Genomic DNA, 25,664 nt, shown 5'->3' with positions numbered 1-25,664 from the left:
ACTTTGGCCCATCGAGTCTGCACTGGCTTTCTGAAAGAGCATTCTACCTAATCCCATTCCCCTTCTCCCTGTAACTTTGCACATTCTTTCTTTTCAGATAGCAATCCAATTCCCTTTTGAATACCTTGATCAAACCTGCCTCTACCACCCTCAGGAAGTTCGTTCTAGACTCCAACCACCCTCTGGGTGAAAAACAATTTCCTCACATCAATTTTACGCCTCTTGCCAATTATTTTGAATCTGTGCCCTCTAGTTCTTGATGCTCTCTTTAGTGGGAACAGTTTCTCACTATTTACCTTGTCCATATCGGTCAGGATCTTGAACACATCTATCAATTCTCCTGTCAGCCTTCTTTTCTCCAAGGAAAACAGTCTCAACCACTCCAATCTATCCTCAGATCTACAGTTCTTTATCCCTGTGAATCTCATCTGTCCTCTCTCCAATGCTTTCACATCCTTCCTCAAGTATGGTGCCCAGAACTGGACGCAGTACTCCACCCAACTAGAGGCTTATAAAAATTCAACATGACCTCCTTGCTCTTGTACTCCATGTTTCTATTAATAAAGCCTAATACTATATGCTTTATTAACTGCTCTCTCAACATGCCCTGCCATTTTCAATGGCTTGTGTGCATGTGCACTGAGGTTCTTCTGTTCTAAAACAAAAACAAAAATACTTGGAAAAACTCAGCAGGTCTGACAGCATCTGCAGAGAGGGATACAGTTGACGTTTCCAGTCCGTAGGACCCTTCATCAGACCTAAGACATATAGAAATGAGAATGAAATATAATCTGGTAGAGGGGGGTGGGTCGGATAGGTAGAGGTCGATAGGGGCCAGTGATAGGTGGAGACCAAGAAGAGACTGCCAAAGATGTCATAGACAAAAGGACAAAAGGGTGTTGACGATGGTGATATTTTCTAAAAGATGTGCTAATGGGGACATTAAGGGTAGAAAGCAGGATAAGCAAGTGGCAGATGGCCCTAGTGGGGGTGGGGGGAAGGGATCGAAATGGGCTAAAAGGTGGAGATGAAACAATTGATCGAAATAAATTTAAAAATAGGAGGGAAAAGAAAAATATATTTGTTAAAATATTATAAATTATTGGAAAAAGGGGGATCGGAAAGGGGTGGGGATGCAGGAGAGATTTCATGATCTGATGTTGTTGAATTCAATATTAAGTCCAGAAGGCTGCAAAGTGCCTAGTCGAAGATGAGGTGCTGTTCCTCCAGTTTGCGTTGAGCTTCACTGGAACATTGCAGCAGGCCAAAGACGGACATGTGGGCATGAGAGCAGGGTGGAGTGTTGAAATGGCAAGCAACAGGGAGACTTGCGTTTGGTCTCTCTCTGTTCTAACATTGAAGTATTAAATATTGATTTTGAAATAGGGCTTTCCAACTGTGAATCTCATTCTGCCCATTGGCAGTTGTGCATTTCCCAGCTCCTGCCTTTTGTTGGGGGGTGGGGGGGGGGGGGGTGGAGGCGAGGGTGTGAGGGGGTGGTGGAAGAGGCGGTGGTGGGGACTGGTTTCGTGGCATACAGCGGCCGGGTGGGAAGGCTGATCGGGTTGCACCGAGCGGAAGTGAAGCGGTCGCCATTGTTGTGTCGTGGCTCTGACGGCGGCTCAGGTGATTGTGAGCAGCAGAAAGGCGAGAAACACTCCGATCCTCGGATAAAGCCCCGGCTCCGAGCCCCCCCCGGCCTCCTCCCGCTGACACTTCCCGGTGAGTTTTACACCGCCTGGTGTTACCCGCAGCTGAGGAGCCGGGGAGGGGGGTCTGTTTGGGCCCCTGAACCCCGGCGACTCCCCTCCCCCAACCACCGGGCGACCCCGGGACGCTGGGGCTCGAGCCCCCGGCGCCCAGAGCAGGAAGATCAGTCGCAAAGGAGCCCCGGCTTCGCCAGCCTGCGGCTCTCTCCCGCTAGGATTGTAACGCCGAATCTTAACCCCGTCATCGCAGCTCATCTTAACCGAGCCCCAGATTATCGCCGACACATTTTTACCACCGGTGAAGTCTCCTCGCCCTCCTTTGTGTTTAAAACAAAATAGAGGTACCGGGGCGGCTGTGCTCATCCTTCTTTGCTTTCCCCTTGGATTTCAGGTGTCAAGGAGGTAGAGATTGTAAATTTAGACCGTTTGTTTTTGTTGAGTTGGTCCCTAGTCGGCTGCTGTGTCATGAAGCTGGTTACATCGCTCTGCTATTGGGTTCTGTACCGTTGCCTATCTGCCTTTCCTGTTGACAGTATTGACAGAAATCCAAAATTTAAAACAACTATTTTTTTAAAGTACTCCTTTGTGTTGGCATTTAACTAAGCACTATCAATCCTGAGGGTAGTAGTGCTGATGCAGTAAAATCCATGGAAAGGTTGTTTTTAAATTGCGAGCAGATATTTGGTCGTTGTGAGAACTGAGGCCAGCAGACTTTGACTATTCAAACTAGGCTGGATGTATGGCCGGTTTTTCAGCTCTTGGGCCTTGTTGGACTCAGGAATTGGGTGCTACCAAGGCAAGGTAGTAGTAGCAACAACTTATGGATGGCAGTGACAAAATAAAGTGACAGTGGTTTACTTGGCTGCTGGTGATGCTAAACCTGGAATAGGGCATTCACCACCTTGCTAGAAATAACGGAAAATACAGGAGCTGATCTCAAAAAGCGGAGTTTATGTAGCATCTTCATGACAGAAGGGTGCGACTGGTTGGATGGGCAATAGTTGTGGATTAAGAGTTAGGTGAGAATGGATCTGAGTAGAAATAGAAACAAGTTATTTAGTTTTGGCTGTATCTTTAAAAACCCAATCTAACTGATGAACTGTGCATTGTTTTCCGTCCTGATGACCGAGCAGGGAAAAGCAGCATTTAGCACAGCAGTGAGTCATACCTACAAGAGAATGACCTTTCTATTTTAGTAGGAAATAGGATGTTTTTATTTTTCCATAGTTAAGGAACCACTAACAAATGTCCACATCATTTTGGTCATGGACACTTAGTTTGAAGGAAAATAGGGATTATCCCTCTTTTCATAAAAGGAGGAACTTTGTCTCCAAATAGTCCCAAGTTTGATTACTGGCCTGCGCTGACTCAGCTTATTTCAGGGAGGATGTCATAATTAACCTCCATACCATTGATTTAGGGAAGGTTCCTGTATTGATGGCTATGCAGTGACTCCTGTCGAAAGTGTGAACAAGATTGAAGTCTGCTGTGATGCCCTCTGAGGTTGAATAGCCTACTAGGAATCATTATTTAGACTCACCTGCAGAATGACCAAATGGAACATGTATCTGACAACTGCCAGAACCCTGGAGAGTTTTATTTGTAGCCTTGCCACCTGCTTTTTTTTGTAACTTACTTTAATCACTTGTACAACTGGGGGCAGGGATGTATGTGATCACTCATATTCTGCTATTTGTGGCCAGTGTTTAGTTTATGTCACTTAATAGGTAGACATTGTTGAAGATGGCAGTCGTTGTACTGATATTGACAACATCTTGTTCTGTGTTTCATGGAAGCCTAATTATCATAACAATAGCATTGCAAACTATTCCTGCCAGTCCATTGCTGTTTGTGTTTTCAACTTTGAATAAAGTCCCATTAGCAAACAGAGTTCAGAGTTACCAACTCTACGGAACTTAATGGAGATTTGTACGGGTAGGCTAAATGGACTAGTGATCTTCTGTGCGAAACACAACTATGTCACCCAGAGGTACTAGTTATCTTTAAGTAAATTATATTTTTAGAAATCCACTTGTACTTTTGTGCCATCGCACACCTGGACCCTTTATTCTGAAATTTCCAACCTAAACCACTTCACTCTCCAACTCCCTCGCCTTAAAACCCATCCAAGTAAACTGAAATTATCTCTGTTGTTTTGCAAGTTATGATTGCCTAAAGTTCCATTGGAACAGCTCATCAGTACTTGCCCAAAGAACCATTTGCTACATAGTGATTATGAACTGGAAACCTGGGTGATTTTATGCCTGTGTCCTCGGGTCATCTTTTCTTCTTTGTTAATCAAGAATAAATTTGCAAGTTTGCTTGTTAAAAGTGCAAGATGGAACAATGTCAGATTGTAAATCGTACCCTGAGGTAGGGAATCGGTAGATGGACTGCGCAGACACTTGTGCTAATCTATACTGATCTGTGGCATCTTGTTTGACTATTCGCTCGTACAAAATAGGAGCAGAAGTAGGCTATTCAGCCCCTCCAGTCTGCTCCACCATTCAATAAGATCATGAATGATCTGTTTGTGTTTTGAATTCCATGTTCCCATCTACCCCGATAACCTTTGATTCCCTTGCCTAACAAGAATATATCTACCTCTGCCTTAAAAATATTCAATGACCCCCACCTCCACTGCCTTTGGAGGCAGAGTGTTCCAAAGTTGCACAACCCTCAGAGAAAAAATTTCTCCTTATCTCTGTCCTAAAAGGGCAACCCCTAATTTTAAAACTGTGCCCCCTAGTTCTGGACTCACCAACAAGAGGGAACATCCTTTCAACGTTCACCTTGTCAAAACCATTCAGGATCTTATATACTTCAATCAAGTCACCCCTCAGTCTTCTAAACTCCAGGAACCCGTTCAAATGTCAGAGTTTGAAGCTCACTTTGGAATGTTTCACAAGTTACTCATCACTTTCTCCTTCAAGGACCAGCTGTTCCTTTAAAACGTTATAAAACTGTAAACAGTGTGCATCACTGTGGGGCAGTGATTTTTTTTTTCTGGCTGTTGAAGGATATCAGATTAACTCAGTTTGACGTAAACAGTCCAAGGATTTTTTTCGGTATATCAGTGGTGTCGGTGTCCCACCTGGCATGTGGTGTAATCTGCCATGTGTGCATATTGTTGACCTTTGGTTGCTTACATGCAAAAGGCAGCTGTTAGTCCTCTGTTGTGTAATGAAAAACGGTCCATTATCCAGTCATTTCAATTAACTCTTTCAGGGCTGATCATTTTTAAGGCCATTTCAGTGCAGGTGGTATGTATAGACCTTCCGATTGACAACTTTTATCTATCTCTGAATTTGAGTCTAAAAGCCTGTTGCAAGCATTGATATACTTTTGGTGGGGTCAAATGAAACAAAGCATTTTTAATTAGAAAAATTGGGGTTTAATCGCTAGCAACTTTGCACAAAAAAGAAACACAATAACAAACAGCTTGCAGCCTTTAACATAGGAAAACATCTCAAGCTGTGTCACAGAAGCATTATCAGACAAAAGTGGATTTTGAATTAAAGGAAGAGATATGACGAGGGGGAGATATGAAAAGGAATGATCAAAAGAAGTGGATTTTAAGGAGAGGGAGTTCAGGTGAAGTGGTTTAGGCTGGAAATTCTAAAGTGCGGGGTTTAGATGTGTGATGGTGCAGAGATACCTAAAGTTTTTTTTATTATTCATTGATGAGATGTGGGTAGGCCAGCATTTATTGCCCATCCCTAATTGCTCTTGAGAAAGTGTTGGTGAGTTGCCTTCTTGAACCGCTGCTGTCCATTGGTGTAGGTACACCCACAGTGCTGTTAGGGCAGGAGTTCTAGGATTTTGACCCAGCGACAGTGAAGGAACTTCAATATATATCCAAGCCAGGATGGTGAGTAGCTTGGAGGGAAACTTCAAGGTGGGGTGGCGTTTTTATGTATCTGCGCCACCTGGAATTTCTAAGAGGAGTTAATGGCTCATTGTTTGATCTGAACACTGCTCCCCATGAAACTTGATGTATCTGCTTGTCGTATGTTATGTAGTAATTTTGCATTTGTGTGCCTTTTTCCCACAAACAAGGAAAGGTGTGTGTATTGCAGCATTATTGCGGAGTTGTGGTGCTGATCATTCCAGATTTTAACGGGGTTAACTCTAACATTGAAATTTCGTTGCCTGTAGCGAAAGTGGAGAGCTAGTTATCAGGTTTTAACATTAAAAAAGCACGAAAGAGGTATTGAATTGTAACATTCCACCTCACCCCAAAATAAGAGACTGTTGGCTAAAGAATCGCAAGTTATATTTTCACCAAAGTCCTAACTCAGGATTACAGTTAACAATATTTGCTAACCCATCTTGTGCATGTAAGTTATGTTATACGTGTGTTTCTAGGACTGGTGTATTTATTTTTAAGTTAAGTTAACTGTGGCTTGCTGTGTATGCATTTCTCCCATTTTAAAATGCCATGAGCATTTGTGTGTGTGGAAGTGCTGTTGTACTTGATAGCACCCCTATTACTTAACAATGGGAACATGTATTGCAACGTGATTTTACAGACTATTGTGAGACACATTGGATGAACAAATGAGGCACGATGCAATGCAGACTCACTGGGCCAAATGATCACTTATGCTCTACGTTTCTTTGATTAGTCCCATTGATGGCTTAGTTACCAGTCAGTAGCCGAGCTCGTAGCATTTTAAAATGGGAGAAATGCATACATAAAGTCAAGATGGTCGCAGGTTCAGTTGAGTTACAGATGAACTCAACAATTTTGGGTTGGAGAGTGGAAAGGGGAAAGTGTAGCCAAGGTTCCCGCCCCTGATTGCTTACCAGCAACCCCGCTGGAAGTGCAAATGTGTGGTCACAGGACAAGGAGAAAACTGGGCTTGACTGTGATGCCCTTGTAATGTCAGCACTCAAGGCTCACCTAATGAATAGCAGCAGCTTGGCCAGGTACCCATACTCCAGAAGGGGTCATCGTTTTCAACAAATTAGCAAATTGGTGAGAAGTGAAATGTTGCTCTGAATGATTCAGGTGAGGTCTGTGCTGAGTTATCCGAACTCAGCCAGGACAATGGTGTCATTAGCCTCAGCACCCCTTGGTTTCAGCTTCTGACCATTAGTGACCCTCCACACTGAAAGCTCCTTCTGTGTTAGGATATCAGGTTAGGACACGAGGGGTTCCTCTGTGACAGCCCAAAGTGGAATAACCCCTTCTGAATCCCTTGTTAACAGTTATGTAAGTGAAATATAGTGTTTCAATTCTTGCTGCATTCAAAAATGTCAGCGTTCTTGGGTGCAGTGTTGTCTGTGAAGCTTTGTGGTGTACGGCCAGTTTTTCAAAGCATGGTACTGTTTTGCATATGTGGTGCTTAATTCTGAACAGGGCCTCCATGGTACCTGCTAGACTATTGCACAGCCACATATACGTGCAGCTTAACAAGAATGTTCCCTGGTTGTATAGAAAGTTCCTGCACTATGTGCAGTTTCTCTTCCTTGAATAAATATCCAAACACTCTTTCTTCCATTGTGAAATTTTAATCTATTGCAAAATCTTCTTTTTGAATGCAAATTCATGTATTTTTATTCCCCCCCTCCCAATTTTCTTGTACCCTTTTGTGAAGCCATTGACCAATGCTAAGCTACATTTTAATAGTTACTATCAACTCTATAGAATGTTGCCCAAGCAGTTATTCATGAGTGTGTGGAGTGGCGGCAGTTTATTTGTGAGGAACACTCGCAACTAAACCCAATCCTACCATGGCTCGATATCCAGATATACTCCTTTTATCGGGATCATTTGAAACAATCAAGATTGTATACTCTGGTACCCAGTTTTAAATAATCAGGTATGATTGTGCATATAAAATACTATCTACAGTGTGGGGATACCATGTGGAACAATTAGTAGGGCACATTTTTAATTTGTGGTGGTCTTTTTCCTACCCAGCTGCATTTCCGGTCTTGGCTATAGTTATGTGATGGCATATTAAGTGAAGGCTCCAGGCCCAAGCTGATCCCCCTACCAGGAAATAGAAGGTGCTTGGTGAAGGGAGCACCCTCATGGTTCAATGTATTAGAACAGGACTGGCAGAAGCTTGCAACAAGTTTGTTATTCACCATCTTGATGAACTTGGTGGAGCACGGCTGAGGATAACACTTGGGGGGGCTTTGGTGCAATAAGTGGCAAATGAAAACGCCAGTTTTTGGGATGGAGTGACATAACATCGTTGAAGATTAGTTAAATTAATATGCGTGCAACAGGTATACGTTATGATTTTTGACAAAGATAATTATGGGTTTGTGGTCTCTATCTTTAGAACCTGTGCTTGAAACAGTAAGTATTCAGCAGAAGTAACAAAAATGATGTGAACGTTTTTCCCTGCCGTGCAGCTATGACACAGTTAGCAAAAAGAGGATAGAGATTTACTGTCACTTCATTCTTGTGCTGATCAATTCCTGTACATGAAGGGAGACCAAATTCAAAAGCAATACTTTTTGTTATTTTTTAAGAAAAACTTGCATTTGCCTGTTTGTTGCAGGGACAAACTGCCTTTACCAGGACACATTTGTAAACACACTCCCACTGGGACGTTTAATTTCAGTGTATACAGAAGGGACATTGAAAAAGTTGGGTGTCCCTTTGCTGAAGATCCCTATCTAAAGTTCACTGAAATGTAAACCCTAAATTATAATCTTGCAGAGCTTGATTTTTACCTCAGCTGCTGAAATAGCTTCCATGTTTCACCAGCTTTTTAGCATCCTCTAGTGGTTTGGAGTACTACAGCAGGGTTAAGCATTTTAGGGCACTGACAGGTTTGATCCCTTTGGTTACAAGAGTTGTGTGAACTGAAAATCCAATCAGATATCCAAGCTCTCCAAATCTACGATATGAAAGTGAAAATTCACCTCAGGTACCTCACCTCCTAAATGGAACGGTAAAGCAGTGTTGCTTGCAGACATGTTGTTCAATTTTTCTATCAATTATTTTCTAGCTTACCTCTTTCTCTCATCACAAGAGTGACTTGTGCAATGACATGGTTTCCCAAACGGTGGAAGATGTCTGGTAATTTTCCATTGGCTTAACGGGGAGCATCAATGTTCTTTTAGGGCAGGGTTGTTATAACCGAGAATAATCTTAACCCTATGACATCCGCAAACTAAACTTTCACAGCATGAAATACTAGATAATAATCAGGAGCCCTAGCTGATGTTCCCTAGCAATGTGGCTGATATCATCACATTCAGCTCAGGGATTGAAATATTCCTCGTTTATCTGACTCAGTACCATGTGATGCATTTGCCAATGTGTGGGGGGTGTGGCTTTTTTAGCTGCCAATGTTCCAAAGCAGGTTTTTATTCAGAGTTATTGTTCAGCTGTGAGGCTGTGCACGCAGCACTATTCGGTTAATTAAATTAAGAATACCTGATTTAAATACGAAACCAGTTGACCTACTAAGGTATTCGTAGGAATTTAACTCTGTGTGGGCTTAAATAGTTCTTTGGCTGTTTTATCGTTGGAAACTAGAGTCACCGATGAACCAGTCAGCATCTGTTCTTTACACTATTATTTCCATCAATGGACTCTGGAAAGTGGTTAAAGATTTATCAGACCAATAAATGTTTTTCACTTTTCCCTCCAGTGGTATGAGGAAGTTGATGCAGATATAGGCTGTCTCTACCCCACCAACTTGGCTAAGGTCATAGCAGCCATCAGAACTAAACCCAATCTTGTGCTTACATAACATCTCTGCACCTGCATTCTTCAGTAGGACTATAGAACAGTGATCAAAGGTGATCTCTTAACCAATTTCACCCAACCATAGAAGCATTTATTCTGAGATCAGTTAGCTCACCATTAGATCAACAGTGGGTGGAGTGGTCCAGAGAGGCATCACTGATTGTGAGCAGCAACAATTTCATATATTCACACTATGGAGGCCATGAATTTTTTCATAGAGGTATTCAGGAAGTTATCTGTAAAAGGCTTTCACAGGCCAAAGCATTTCATCAATTTAATGCTATTATTTAGCTCTAGTTATAGACTATCAGTCTGGGAGTGTGTAAAGACTCAACTAGGACAGTGGCTGGATGGAACTCCTGACATTCATGCTTTAAACATTTTTAAGCCATCACTTGTCTCTAGTGTCACTAGTACCCTTGATCCCTTTTCTATAATATTTATGTATATTTGGATTAAAAATAGACAAAGCTATTCTTTTGGTTTGACCATTAATTGTATATTAAATGAGTGTTTAATTGTATTTAGGTGGTGAGCATTAACTGGGGTTTCACTTGTGCTCCAATATATAGGACCAGACTGAAACTGTGTTTGATAGGTTTGGAGGTGCATGTTTGTAATGTATGTCACTGTAAATAAAAGATTAGACTTCAGTTCTATCCTTCACCACATAGCTATCTTGAATAAAACACAGTCACCTGTCTCTATGTTGGCTGCTCTAAGCTAGAAAGACCGTGTAACATCACCCAACCTTGCCCTGTCTTACCTCATCTGCAGCTGAAAGCCTCATTCATGCCTTTGTAACCTCTAGACTCAACTATTCCAGTGTGTTTCTGACTGGTCTCCCGAATCAATCCTCTGTAAACTTGAGGTCATCCAGAACTCTGCCCATGCCCTAACTTGCAGCAAGTCCCATTCTGCTATCACCCTGCACTCGCTAACCTACACTAACTCTCATTCAAGCAATATCTTGACTTTAATATTCTCATCCTTGTTTTCAACTCTCCATGGCCTCATCCCTCCCTAACTCTAATCCCCTCCAGCACCACAACTCTCCAAAATATCTGCACTCATCTAATTCTGGCCTTTTAAGTAAATAGGGAGAAACTTCCCATTGATGGAAGGATCGAGAACAATAGAGCACAGATATAAGGTAATTGGCAAAAGAAGCAATGGCAACATGAAAAATGTTTTAATGCAGCAAGTGATTAAGATCTGGAATGCACTGCCTGAGAGTGTGGTGGGCAGGATCAATTGAGGCTTTCAAAAAGGAATTGGATCATTAACTGAAAATGAAAAAAACATATGGCTACAGGGAAAAGATAGAGGAGTGGCATTAGGTGAATTGTTCCTTCAGAGGGCCAGCACAGAAACAACAGACTGAATGGCCTCTTGTGCTGTAACCGTTCTATGATTCTATGAATTTTAATTGCTCCACCATTTGGTGACTGTACCTTCAGTAAGCTCTGGAAATTTTCTCTACACTTCGGTCCCTTGCTTTCCTCCTTTAAGACACACCTTAAAACTTATCTCTTTGACCAAGCTTTTAGTCATATGACCTAATATTTCATTATGTGGATCTGTCAAATTTTGTTTCATAATACTCCTGTGAATACCTTGGGACATTTTATTATGTTAAAAGGTGCTATATAAATATGAGTTGGAGCACCACATGCTGTATCTTGAGGCTAGGAAGGGTAAAAAACATCCATGCTTCTTATTCCTAACTGCTTTATGGTGACCCTTACTAAAAATGCACGTATTATTACTCGGTGAAGGACAGAATCGATGACAGTTGGCTATTCCTGGTCCCTACAATAACACATCCATGAGGAATGCAGTCCAGAGAGGCATCACCTGTTGCAAACAGCAAGGAAATAAAAGGCACTGCATAGAGATACACATTGAGATCAATACTTTAACTACAAGTGTAGAACAGATGAAAGAGCATGTAGGCCAACCCAACAAAAAAACTCAATTACAGCTGTGGAAGCTTATCGCTTCCTCTCTTCCCCTAATGCACAAAAGAGGCAGTATTGTACATCTGTGTTCTCACCCAACAAATAACATTTTAGTTGGATTCTTTCATTATGTGAAAGAAGAAAGAAAGTGACATTGCGAAATCTGAACAGAGTATTGACAGCTCAGTATGTGCAACCAATCATGTCTTATGTCCATGCATTGCATCCACAGTCAGACATCACAGCTGTGCAGCTTTCCTTGCAAGCATAGTAAATAAGTTGTCCCCGATTATAATTCTGATGTCAGATTCTTTTCACCATCCCAACCTCTGCACCCAATCATCTGTCCTTGAGTAGCACCTACAATTGTTCCTTCTTTCTGCCTCTCTCCTTCCTTCCCCCACTCCCCTACCACCATCTTCTGCTTCAGAACATCTGTAGGTCTCCCCCTCTCCCAGTTGTGAGTTTTCTGGAACTATCCTATCCTGTAAACAGCCGGACTCATCCAGAAATAGGCACTACAATATTACAGGCAAATCAAACGAGGAGGAAGGAAAGGAGTACTAAGATTCTAATTAGAGAAAGGGGAAAGATATTTTTTGGACTGGGAACCAAGACATAGGCTGACCACATTGCTGGTAACTCATCAAGTGGGTGGGCATTGGGGAAGAGCATTCAGTGTAATTATGCAAGATATCCACTGCAGTTTATTTGTTGGCTTTTAAAATTTTAGTGACAGGAAACCAGATTGTTTAAGAGTTGGGATAATGGTAACTACTGGATTGTCTCTGAATGATCTTGGTCTTCTGCTTAACACTAGGCATTTCCGTTCCATAAAGAGCTTACACCAGCTAGCTGTTGCTCTGAAATCTTTGCTGGACCCAGGTTTGATTTGACTCACTTAAATGCATATATATGCATTGCATTTCTAGTGACAATATAATCATTCTGATGATTTTCAAGGACCCATTCTGATACATGGTTCCCAAGATCAGACCAGTGGCTGGTCCCTGTTCTCGTGGCAAGTTTGGTCTTGGGCAACTTCTTCAGGGCGGTTTCCTCCTCCTGTTCTCGTGCCAGTTTTTCATTAACACCAAATTCCTTCGATGCAGCAGTTACTTGACGCGTTAGCAAATGTTATGACATTTAGCTTGAAACCAGATTTGTACTTCAATCTTTTTGCATTAGAAACTTTCCCTGTTCATTATCCACCACATGTGGTCTGTTCTGTGTGGAACTGTACCAAACTCCCGCACATTGTCTTGGCAACAGGCCCATATCGCCTACTTGATGCCATGCGCTGACAAGCTGAGTAAAACATGCATTTCTGAGGTGAAAAATTGAGGCTGACTCCTTATGCAAGCATAGCATGTCTTAGCAGAAAAGGTGGGTGGTGGGGTTGTGGGGAGGTGGGGTCACCTTATACACCAAGTATAAAGCTAAAGTTGAATTTTGGCACTGAAAAAATGGGATCGACTTATGCTGTGACCTGTGGTAAGGATTTCAGTTGTTGGTTACAGCAATTGGGGGAAAAAAAATAGAATTTAGGACCACTATCCTGTTTTTTTTTTAAAGAATATGGGTTAGATTTTGTGGTGATGCACTAAAGGTATGGTGCATGATTCTGCCTGTTTGGAACATAATGTCTGACTTAATGACTTCAAGAAAAAGTTGAAACAATGTATTTAAAAATAGAAAACTGGTATAAATATTTTTATAAATCAGAGATGCAACTAGGGGTTACAATTAAATAGGGATAAGGATAATTTCAGGTTTTATGCTGAAATGATTGAAAATGGAAATCTGCTTCTCAAAGAAAGCTGTAAGGTAAATTTAAAAAATACTTAATTTTTTTGTTTTTGGCCAAGTTTCAGATCTCAAACGTTTTAAATTCTATATTTTTCAAAGTATTTCCTAGAATTTAGTCTTGCCCAGCTGTAACTGAGGCAGCTTGTTACTGAAACTCCAGTGTACTGTACATATTCTATTGTGTGAAATACACGTTCATTTCTTTTTGCTTTCAGATTCCTTAAGACCCGGATATGACCTCCTTTTTTGAATGGATTTATAATGGTTTCACTAATAGCTTCTGTAGTGCACTTCAGTTTCTAGGTAAGAATTTCTATTTATATAAACTCTAAACTTCAGGCAAGTTCACAGATGAAACATAATGGGGTTATTATATATGGTTTGCAATTGTAGATGTAATATTTAAAATGCACCCTCACTCTTGATTATTCTTCCTCACCCCTATCCCTTCACAATGTACTTTTTGGAAAAATGGCATTTAGATAATTTGAGCAGTCTGTTTGAATGCTGAGGAAGTAATGTACCATCCACACATTAATCTGCTTGGTATTCCAGTTATATTTTCTCATCCTCTCTAATAGTCTACACATGCTAGATATCTAGTCAAAATGTCACAAAAAAGATTCTATTCTTGCTACTGATAAAACCATAAATAATTCTTACTATTTTTGAAGAGATGATAAACAATTGTTAGCCTTAATAAAAACATTTCATTGGAATTGACTATTGCTGAAAGGAAAAAATAAAGACTTGCACTTATATACAGCGCTTTTTGTGACCACAAGATGTCCCAAAATGTGTTACAGCCAATGAATACTTTTGAAGTGTACTCACTGGTGTAATGTAGGAAATGCAGTAGCCAATTCACACACAGCAAACTCCAACAACAGCAATGTGATGAACTATTTTGTGATGTTGATTGAGGGATAAACATTTGCCAGGATACTTGGGGATGACTCTCCTGCTGTTCTTCAAAATAGTGCCATGGGATCTTTTACATCCACCTAAGAGAGCAGAGTCTCAGTTTAATGCCTCATCCAAAAGATAGCATCTCCAACACTACAGCACGCCCTCAGTACGCCGCTAAAGTGTCAACCTAGAATTTTGTGTTCGATTCCTAGGGTGGGACTTGAACCCCGAACTTTAAGATTCAGAGGCAAGGGTGCTACCAACTGAGACATGGCTGTCATAGAATGAACAAACATCAGCTCTTTGTAAAAAATTTGTGCAAGATTGTTATACCTGGTAACAGTTCAGTGTGTTAATAAACACATGCTGCGCTCTATAGTTCATGCAAATATTTGGCACTCTGATAGAACAACATTGAACCGCAGAAGCTTATACATTATAAGCAGAGAAATGGCTTTAATTTTCCCTGTCCATTGGTTATATTTATTGAACAAATTGAATAGCTGTTCCCAGTAGATTTATGTGATGCGATAGTCCTGTTGTTTTTCTGGATGTTTCGTTAAAATTTGATCCTCAATTATTTCCAGGTTATATCATTCACTGAAACCTGATCCATTTTGTACATCATTGGAGCAGTGAGGGCAAGTAGAGGGTTTGGTTTTGTCACCATGTTGTATCCAAACTTGTTGAACAACTTCATATACCATGGATTGGGTGTGTCAGGTATAAACTCAGAGTGTAATGGTGATTACTGCCAAATACTAATAATCCAGGAAGCAACAAGCTCTATAGCAACACAAAAACAAAAATACCTGTAAAAACTCAGCAGGTCTGGCAGCATCTGCGGAGAGGAGCACAGTTAACGTTTCCATAAGACCATAAGACATAGGAGCAGAAATTAGGCCATTCGGCCCAACAGGTCTGCTCCACCATTCAATCATGGCTGATAAGTTTTTCAACCCCATTCTTCCGCCTTCTCCCCGTAACCGTTGATCCCTTTACCAATCAAGAACCTATCTATCTCGGCCTTAAATACACTCAATGACCTGGCCTCCACAGCCTTCTGTGGCAATGACTTCCATAGATTCACCACTCTCTGGCTAAAGAAGTTTCTCCTCATCTCTTCTAAAAGGTCTTCCCTTTACTCTGAGGCTGTGTCCTTGTGTCCTAGTCTCTCCTACTAATGGAAACATCTTCCCCACGTCCACTCTATCCAGGCCTTTCAGTATTCTGTAAGTTTCAATCAGATCCCCCCTCATTCATCTAAACTCCATCGAGTATAGACCCAGAGTCCTCAAATGTTCCTCATATGTTAAGCCTTTCATTCCTGGGATCATTCTCATGAACCTCCTCTGGACCCTCTCCAGGGCCAGCACATCCTTCCTGAGATACGGGGCCCAAAATTGCTCACAATATTCTAACTGTGGTCTGACCAGAGCCTTATAAAGCCTCAGCAGCACATCCCTGCTTTTATATTCTAGTCTTCTCGAAATAAATGCCAACATTGCATTTGCATCCCTAACTACCGACTCAACCTGCAAGTTAACCTTAAGAGAATCCTGGACTAGGACGCCCAGGTCCCTTTGCACTCCAGATTTCTGAGTTCTCTCCCCACTTAGAAAATAGTCTATGCCTCTAATCTTCCTACCAAAGTGCATGACCTCACACTTCCCCACGTTGTATTCCATCTGCCAGTTCTTTGCCCATTCTCCTGACCTATCCAATTCCTTCTGCAGCCTCCCCGCCTCCTCAATACTACCTGTTTCTTGACCTATCTTTGTATCATCTGCAAACTTAGCCAAGATGCCCTCAGTTCCTTCATCTAGATCATTAATGTGTAAAGTGAAAAGTTGCGGTCCCAACACTGAACCCTGCGGAACTCCACTAGTCACTGGCCGCCATCCTGAGAAGGACCCCCTTATCCCCACTCTCTGCCTCCTGCCAGACAGCCAATCTTCTATCCATGCTAGTACCTTGCCTCTAACACCATGGGTTCTTATCTTACTGAGCAGCCTCCTGTGCGGCACCTTGTCAAAGGCCTTCTGGAAGTCCAAGTAGATAACATCCATTGGCTCTCCTTTGTCTAACCTACTTGTTACCTCCTCAAAGAATTCTAACAGATTTGTCAGGCATGACCTCCCTTTGATGAAACCATGTTGACTTTGCCCTATTTTATCATACATTTCTAAGTATTCTGAAATCTCATCCTTAATAATGGACTCTAAAATCTTACCAGTGACCGAGGTCAGGCTAATCGGCCTGTAATTTCCTGTCTTTTGCCTCACTCCTTTCATAAACAGGGTGGGGGGTTACATTAGCGATTTTCCAGTCCTCTGGGACCCTCCCTGACTCCAGTGATTCCTGAAAGATCACCACTAATGCCTCCACTATCTCTTCAGCTATCTCCTTCAGAACTCTGGAGTGTAATCCATCTGGCCCAGGTGATTTATCCACCTTCAGACCTTTCAGTTTTCCTAGCACCTTCTCCTTGGTAATGGCCACCATACTCACCTCTGCCCCCCGACTCTCTTGAACCCTGGGATGTTACTTGTGTCTTCCATCGTGAAGACTGACGCAAAGTACGTATTCAGTTCCTCAACCATTTCTTTGTTCCCCACTACTACTTCTCCAGCATCATTTTCCAGCAGCCCAATGTCCACTTTTGCCTCTCTTATATCTAAAAAAAACTCTTGCAATCTTTTATATTATTGGCTAGTTTACCCTCATACTTAATCTTCTCCCTCCTTATTTCTTTTTTAGTTGGCCTTTGTTGGCTTCCCAATCTCCTGGTTTCCCACTGCTCTTCGCCGCATTGTATGCTTTCTTTTTAGCTTTTATGCTGTCCCTGACTTCCCTTGTCAGCCATGGTTGCCTCGTCCTCCCTTTAGTATGCTGCTTCTTCCTAGGGATGAATTTTTGCTGTGTCTTCCAAATTACTCCCAGAAACTCCTGCCATTGCTGTTCCACTGTCTTTCCTGCTAGGCTCATCTCCCAGTCAATTCTGGCCAGCTCCTCCCTCATGCCTCTGTAGTTGCCTTTATTCAACTGTATTACCGTTACATCTGATTCCAGCTTTTTCCTCAAATTGCAGGGTAAATTCTATCACATTATGGTCACTTCCTCCTAAGGATTCCTTCACCTTAAGCTCCCTTATCAAATCTGCCTCATTACACATCACTAAATTTAGAATTGCGTGTTCCCTAGTGGGCTCCACCACAAGCTGCTTCAAAAAGCCATCTCGTAGACATTCCACAAATTCCTTTTCTTGGGATCCACTACCAACCTGATTTTCCCAGTCTACCTGCATATTGAAATCCCCCATGATCACTGTAACCTTGCCTTTCTTACACGCCTTTTCTATCTCCTGGTGTATCTTGTGCCTCACATCCTGACTACTGTTCGGAGGCCTGTACATAACTCCCATTAAGGTTTTTTTTTACCTTTGCGGTTCCTCAACTCTACCTACACAGATTCTACATCATTTGACCCTACGTCATTTATTGCTATCGATTTAATTTCATTTCTTACTAACAAAGCAACCCCACCTCCTCTGCCAACCTGCCTATCTTTTCTATAGGATGTTTATCCTTGGATATTTGGCTCCCAGTACTGATCCCCTTGCAGCCATGTCTCCATGATGCCCACCACATCATACCTGCCAAATTCAATCTGCGCCTCAAGCTCATTTACCTTATTTCGCATACTGTGTGCATTCAGACACAACACCTTCAGTCCTATGTTTCCCGTCCCCTTTCTCATTGTCGTCCCTTTATCTGATGTGCTTGAAGTTAGATTCCTAGCCCTTTCCAAACACTGTGCTATTTTGTGTTCTGGGGACTTTAATAGCCTCTCCTGGGCTTTCCTTTCTTTTCAGTTTTTTCATAATTTTCCATGAAGTTGAATCCAACCCCCACACGCTAACCTGCTGCTTTGTTTCCCATTAGTCATACTTCTTGGAGTTTTACCCCCCCCGCATCTAGTTTAAAGTCCTGTTGACCACCCTATTTAATCTTTTCGCTAGAACATTGGTCCCAGATCAGTTCAGGTGGAGACCATCCCAACGGTACAGATCCCTCCTGTTCCATTACTGATGCCAGTGCCCCACGAAATGGAACCCCTCTTTCCCGCACCACTCTTTTAGCCATGTTTACTTCCCTTATTCTCGCCTCCCTATGCCAATTTGCACTTGGCTCGGGTAGTAATCCAGAGATTATAACCCTTGAGGACCTGCTCTTTAATTTAGTTCCTAGTTCTTGATCATCCCCAAACAGGTCCTCTTTCCTAGTCTTACCTATGTTATTTGTCCCGCCGTGGACCACAACAACTGGATCCTCCCCCTCCCTCTCCAATATCCTTTCAAGCCAGTCAGAGATGTCCCTCACCCTGGCACCAGGCAGGCAACATACCATGCGGTACTCTCGATCCTGCTTACAAAGGATGCTATCAATTCCCCTAATTGTAGAATCCCCTACAATTACCACTTGACTTTTTGCTCCCCCCTCTTGAATGATCTCCTGTGCCATGGTGCCATGGTTAGCTGGCTCATCCTCCCTACAGTCCTGTTCCTCATCCACACAGGGAGCAAGTACCTCGTACCTGTTGGACAAGGTCAAGAGCTGAGGCTCCTCTGTTCCTGAACACAGGATCCCTCTACCTGCCTCACTTGCAGTCACACCCTGCTGACCCTGACCACTGACTGAACTTGAGGTACTTATTCTACTGGGTGTGACTGCCTCCTGAAACAAAGCGTCCAGGTAACTCTCCCCCTCCTGGATGTGCCGCAGCGTCCGAAGCTCGGACTCCAGCTCACAGTTCTGAGCCAGAGTTCCTCCAGCAACCAACACTTGCTGCAGATGTGGTCACTGCGGCTTGCAATGGGATCTGCCAGCTTCCAAATCATACAGCTACAGCACATCACCTGCCCAGCCATCTCGACTTAGATAATTAATTTACTAATTAGCTTTGCAGTGTCCGAATCTGAATGACGCTTCAACAGAACTAAGTAAAATAGAAAAGAGGTGAAATATAAGTTGGTTTGAGTGGGGGGAGGATGGGACAAGTAGAGCTGGATAGAGGGCCAGTGATAGGTGGAGATAATCAAAAGACCTCACAGACAAAAGGGCAAAGAGGTGTTGAAGGTGGTGATATTATCTGAGGAATGTGCTAATTAAAGGTAGAAAGCAGGACAAGCAAGGTACAGGTAGCCCTAGTTGGGGTGGGGTGAAGGAATCGAAAAAGGCTAAAAGGTAGAGATAAAACAATGGATGGAAATACATTTAAAAATAATGGAAATAGGTGGGAAAAGAAAAATCTATATAAATTATTGGAAAAAAAAAGGGGGAGGGAAATCGGAAGGGGGGTGGGGATGGAGGAGAGAGTTCATGATCTAAAATTGTTGAACTCAATATTCAGGCCGGAAGGCTGTCAAATGCTTAGTTGGAAGATGAGGTGCCGTTCCTCCAGTTTGCGTTGAGCTTCACTGGAACAATGCAGCAAGCCAAGGATGGACATGTGGGCATGAGAGCAGGGTGGAGTGTTGAAAAGGCAAGCGACAGGGAGATCTGGGTAATGCTTGCGGACAGACCGAAGGTGTTCTGCAAAGCGGTCACCCAGTCTGCGTTTGGTCTCTCCAATGTAGAGGAAACCGCATTGGGAGCAACGAATGCAGTAGACTAAATTGAGGGAAGTGCAAGTGAAATGCTGCTTCACTTGAAAGGAGTGATTGGGCCCTTGGACGGTGAGGAAAGGGGAAGTAAAGGGGCAGGTGTTGCACCTTCTGCAGTTGCATGGGAAGGTACCATTGGAGGGGGTTGAGGTGTAGGGGGTGATGGAGGAGTGGATCAGGGTGTCCCGGAGGGAACGATCCCTACGGAATGCCGCCAGGGCGGTGAAGGGAAGATGTGTTTGGTGGTGGCATCATGCTGGAGTAGGTATAGCAACAGTCACTTGCTGGTTTTCTGTTTGGTGTATGTGGCAAATTTATGTTTTTTAACTCCATTACTAGTGTTTATTTTCCCACTACATGTACACTTCTCTGGCTGTTCATGCATAGTTGGCAGATTTTCCCCATCTTTAAAACAATGGAAAAGCAACCATTTATATAGATCGTTTGAAATATGCGACAGAGCAATTCAGAATTTATTTTAAGTCTACTTATTGAGAAAGCTGATCTGACTAAGGCATGTAGCAATACCTCTGGCTTTAAATGCACTCCATGTGTCAAACCCTGTGCTGCTTGTACAGTAGATGTGTGCAACACGAGTATATGAAAGGCTTTATGGCCTTTGGCATCTAGCATCCGCATTATAAATGTAGTTGGAACAAGGGCGTGCCTGTACAGGTTGAGGGACAAAGTCAAATTTACCTCACCATGTACCTTGTACCACCCAATAAGAATTAATCAGGCTGTCATAAGGAAGATGGTTGTGTCATTCAATGAGCAACCACGTGTAAGTGAAGCATAAAGCAACCTGTGATTTGGAAAATTTGCAACACTCATGATTCAGAGTCCCTATATATTTAAAAAAAAACACTGGTGAAACCATGTCACTGGTGAATCTGTTGATCTGATGCCAATATGACTATCTAAAATTCCAACTTGAAATGCCCTGGCATGTCTACATGTAAGTGTATTATCTTGTATGCATCTATGATTTTTTCCAAACAAGAAGCTCTGGTCTCCAAAGAAATCACTTGTCCGAAGACCACAGTGGAAGGTCAGAACGTCTCTCAAAATGGCAGGCAAAATGGAAACAATCTCCCTCCAGTTTTGTACGATTATTTGGGGCCAGGATGTTGGGTGAAAAGTATAAAATACTTTTTTGTGCAGCATCATATCTGAAAATAGAATATTGTATGTCACAAAACAATCAAATTGCCTGCACATATGCACGATAGGTCTTATGTCATTTTGAAACTTTCTATTTTGGTAAATATTCGGCCAAATATTTACTTTTGCCTTATTTTTGAAATCAATGAGAGGGAGACATCTGTTGCTACATAGTTTTTAGTTAATCACAGCATGTGATATTTTTGTTAATGTCAAAATGCTTGTTTATTTGTATTAGGACTGTACAAGAAATCGGGAAAATTAGTATTTCTAGGACTGGACAATGCTGGAAAGACCACTCTGTTGCACATGCTCAAAGATGATAGACTGGCACAACATGTGCCAACGCTACATCCAAGTAAGTTGTGTAGTCATCAATGATTTGTTCTTCTTAGAATTATAATTTCAAGAAACCATCAATTTATAAATTTGTTTCTTTAATTTTTTTATTCTCTTCAAGTTGTGTGATATCCATTTAGGGAACGGAATGGGTAATCATTGTCAATATTGAGCACTTCCAAGGAGTGTATCATTGTCCGATGCAGTTTAAAGTTGTATTGCTCTAGCAATATGCTTTAGCCCTAGAAGGTTATTTCAAATGGAACATTGTGAGTTTTTCCATTCCCATACTGATCAATTATAAAAGTGTGGATGCAATTGCTAATTTTTATTATATTTTGGGTAATTTTCAGCTGTGGATCCTTAACTATTAGTGTACCTAGTTTTGTTTCTCTTAGGACTCATGCAGATTTTGAAAGAGGAAGCCTTCAGCCCATCAGTCTAGGCTAGCACATTTCTGGTTGCGGAATGAAAGGATGGTTTGATAACCCATCACACCATATGGTCTATAGAAAATTACATGTTGATTTTAATATACTTTTATGGAAAAATATATGGGATGGGATAATGTGAAGGGAAGTTCAAAAGTAATGTTAAAGTAAAAGTAAAACCATTGGTTTCCAAGAATGTCATTACCCCCACACTAGCAAAATAATTCATGATTACATTAAATTTCCTCAGCATCATCTGTTGTCTATGTATGAAAGAAAGATCTTGCATTTATATAGTACCTCGTTACATCACCTAGAAAAACCTGAAGTACTTCCAATGTAATGAATTACTTGAAAGGGCATTCATTGTTGTTATGTAGGCAAATGTGGTAAGCAATTTATACACATCAGTGAGCTGAAAGACCGTTTTACTTGTTGGTGGTGTTGGGGCCAGGATACTAGACAAGCTCCTTTCTCTTCTTTCAGTGATGCCGTGGATCTTTCATTTTCCCATGAAAAAGTAGATGGTGCCTCCTTGTAACATTTCATCCAAGTGACAGGATATCTGGTAATGCAGCATTCGCTCAATAATGATGTGTGCCATTAGTGTAGATTAGGGACTCTCGCCCTGGAAGGAGACTTGAATCAAAACCCTTCTGACCCAGAGCTAAGAGTGATTCTAAGTAAGCCAAGCTTAAATCTGGTGCTTGACTGAAATTGCAAAATCAAACATGATAGACTAGCTGAAAAGTATATGGTTTGTGCCTGTGACATTCTACACACTAAGTTCCTGGTTTTAGTTATACCACCTGGGGCAAAGGAGGACACTGAAGGTGATTTTGCACTTCGAAACAGAGGAAGGCAAGATCGACAAGTGGGTCATCTTGGGTGGCTCTTGGCCTAATCCAGCTCCTATTTCTTATGTTCTCATATTTTTGGGTATTCAGGGATATAAGGGCAGTGTGGGGAAGATGGAGGTAGAAGATCAGCCATAATCTTGTTGAATGGCTGAGCAAGCTCAAAGTAGCAAATAATATACTGCAGCTCCTATTTCTTATTTCTTATGCTCTTTGTACTAGGTTCAAAAGAAGCTGAAGCCTGAGGATGGGCTATTTTTTGAAAATGGGGATTGCTGAAAAGCCCGGGCAATATTAACCTTGGTTGTAGTTTGTTCACAAAGGAGAATTGTATCCTACTGATTGCTCCTTCAATTCTGTACATTATTTTAGGGGATATTTGTACTGTTACTGGTAGCACTCAGTAATCTCTTGATACCATGTTGTTCTACTTTACAAGTGCTGGTTAATAACAGCCGATATTTTATGCTCCATTATTACCCTGAGCTCCGTGCTGCTTTAGAACTGGACAGTGCTTCCAATATATGTCACTGGAGTAGAAGTTTCTGATTTTTCTGGGTTTTCTTCCTGGGGAAGTATTTGTACGCATTAATCTGTCCTTAGTCTTGTCTTCCCTTGTCTGCTTTTCCTATTGTTAGTCACCTAAAATGAAACACCTTTTTCTGCATAATTCTCATGTAGTATCATTACTGGGGGGTGGAATTCTCTGACTTTACCTGCCAATGACACTTATTCAGTACCTCAGTGGAAAAGAAGTGTTTGATATATTTGCAGAAGGATTTTTTATAAATGGCCAACTGAACTGCGCTTTTGTCTTATTTCCATGGCCAATTTTGTGAATTCTTGTTGGTGCTTCATTCCATTAAGTAAATATTAAGAGTAATACCTCTGGAAAATGCATCAACATTTTTTTTCCCCTCTTTATCACCAATGCAAAGATCATATTTTTTCAGAAACTGCTTACATTCTTGATGCCGTGACAGATCCATGTACAAGCTGTTTTAATTTTAATTTTTGTTTAGTTTTTCTACCCAATCATTTCCTGAAGTCTGCTGTTGAGATGGTGGCCCTCTAGTACCTTGCTTGAGTGTGAAACTGGACATTAAGACAGAAATCGTTCATGTTCTTGCCCAAATTCCATGTGCATTTCCAGCTGAATTTACTGGATAGTAATATGAACTGGAAACTCATGTTTCTCTTTCCCCTCTCTTTAGGTTTCAGTGTCCTTATGCTGTATGTTTTAACTGGCAGTGTCACAGATAATCCAGGATCTGACCTTCAGCCTGAATAGAAGTTAATCTTTTTATGTACTGGTTATTGGATATTCTACCTAAACTTTATCATCAGCATAACATATTGTCTTTTACATGGTATATGTTGCTGTCCCATTAAAATAGTGTATCTGGTAGCCTAACCTGAGCATGACATTCTGTAGTATATAAAAGTTTTGAGAATATTGTCACACTTCAAAGGATCACAAATATATATTGACAAGACAGCTATTTAATATAGAGATCAATTAATTATAGGTTATTTATTGTGAGAGAAATAGGTAGCCTGACCTGAAACCAAATTTTTACAAGTGCCTTCCAATTTGCAAACTTCCATCCTCTGCAGCAATTAACCACTAAACCACTCTAGCCTTGTGCTTACTTAGAACAGTTAAAGAAAAAAAGTTTTGTACTTATATAGCAGCTTTCATAACCTGGGGGCCGTGCCAAAGTGCTTTACAGCCTATGAAGTCGTCTTGTAATGTATTCTCAGTCTCAGTGTCAAGTAACTCTGGTTAGCAGATCTTCCATCCCCTATGATCTAGAGTGCACACTTTCTGACTTATCTAGTTAAATAACAGCACGCCTCAAGAATCACAAGAAAACCCTTATTGTTAAAATATAATATGCCACCAGCTGTCATGGATGGCCCATTGAAAACTACTGCATCAAGGCACACTTTAGACCATCAATTGCTTTATTTTCAAAAAATACATGAAGGAGCAGTGTCCTGTATTCAAAGTCAGCAGACAATTTCCCTGCACTCCTTGGCCATAGAAAACAAAGAGACAACTTACTAGATGTTTAAATATTGATTCACCTTCTCTTGCTAATCTGGTCCAATTTTTTTAAAAACACAGCTTCTTGATAGAGCACACAGCATTCTCTGTGTCTAAGCAATAGAAAATTCCCTGGCGACTTACAATGAGATGACGATCACAATCGCTACCCTGAGGTGAATTCCTACCCTTTTTGTCTAAGTGAGGTTCCCCATTGTCTCCATGTTAATTAAGCTGCCCCTCCCTTGCTATCGCTTAATACAATGTAATTAAGCAACACCAAGAACCTCCAGTATAGTAATGAATAAGCTTCTCATATAGCCATAAGTCTTAATTGTGCATAACAGCCCTTCTGTATTGCTAAATATAAATTCAAATCAACATAAATAAGCAGCCTGCTCTCAAGCTACAAGCTTATTGTTGAAAGCAACTGCTGAGCCTACCATTACAGATATAAGTTTCCTAAAAAGAAAACAAATTCTAACAGCCCAGGAAAAATCCAATTTACCCCAGTGACGTAAATAGGAGATAAGCTAGATTAAATATGGATCCACCTTAGCAACATAATGAAACATTGTGTATTACATGTACACATTCATGTTCTTATAAACAGCATAACGTTTGACTCACCATGAGCAACTGTCATGATCCCAGCTGAGATTATCCCTAGATAAACCTGATCCCAGGATGAAACCCAGCTTGATAGATCCTAACTTTTATTTGTTTCTTTAGATACGTGGAAAGTAGCTACTGAACAGAGTCACAGGAGTCAGCTGATGAACTTTTAACAAAAGAATAAAACATTTATTAAACAAAAAAAGATTAACTATATTACAATACTCCTTCACCCACAACTATACCTTTACAGATACATACAGATTTGTAAGGATAACACAAGTTACATAAACTATCATGTACTCTAATATCCACAGTAAGTACAGAGTCCATGTAAATCTGTGGCACCCTGTGGTCAGACACGCCACACTCTGAAACCAAATGACAGATGCCACCTCAGCCAGATGCTATAGATTTCTCATCAACTCCCCCCAG

At 41.4% G+C, this 25,664-nt stretch overlaps 1 protein-coding gene across 4 annotated transcripts in view; it reads left to right on the top strand.

Annotated features, from left to right (window-relative positions):
- The first annotated feature begins 1,555 nt into the window (after positions 1–1,555).
- sar1b (secretion associated, Ras related GTPase 1B) overlaps positions 1,556–25,664 on the top strand; it is a 33,368-nt gene continuing 9,259 nt past the window's right edge. Inside the window, exons 1-3 of one of the 4 annotated variants that reach the window (XM_041193412.1) lie at positions 1,556–1,626; positions 13,415–13,502; positions 21,176–21,295. In XM_041193412.1, the coding sequence (XP_041049346.1) occupies positions 13,433–13,502; positions 21,176–21,295 (190 nt within the window). In that variant the 5' untranslated portion in view covers positions 1,556–1,626; positions 13,415–13,432. Of the gene's footprint in view, positions 1,723–2,026; positions 2,112–13,414; positions 13,503–21,175; positions 21,296–25,664 lie in introns of those variants that run through there. The other 3 variants (XM_041193411.1, XM_041193414.1, XM_041193413.1) reach the window with 3 other exon arrangements.

Source organism: Carcharodon carcharias, chromosome 8 (genome assembly GCF_017639515.1).
Source record: "Carcharodon carcharias isolate sCarCar2 chromosome 8, sCarCar2.pri, whole genome shotgun sequence".
NCBI lineage: Eukaryota > Metazoa > Chordata > Chondrichthyes > Lamniformes > Lamnidae > Carcharodon > Carcharodon carcharias.
Note: the sequence above shows the minus strand (reverse complement) of the source record. Positions and strands in the feature narration are given on the sequence as shown.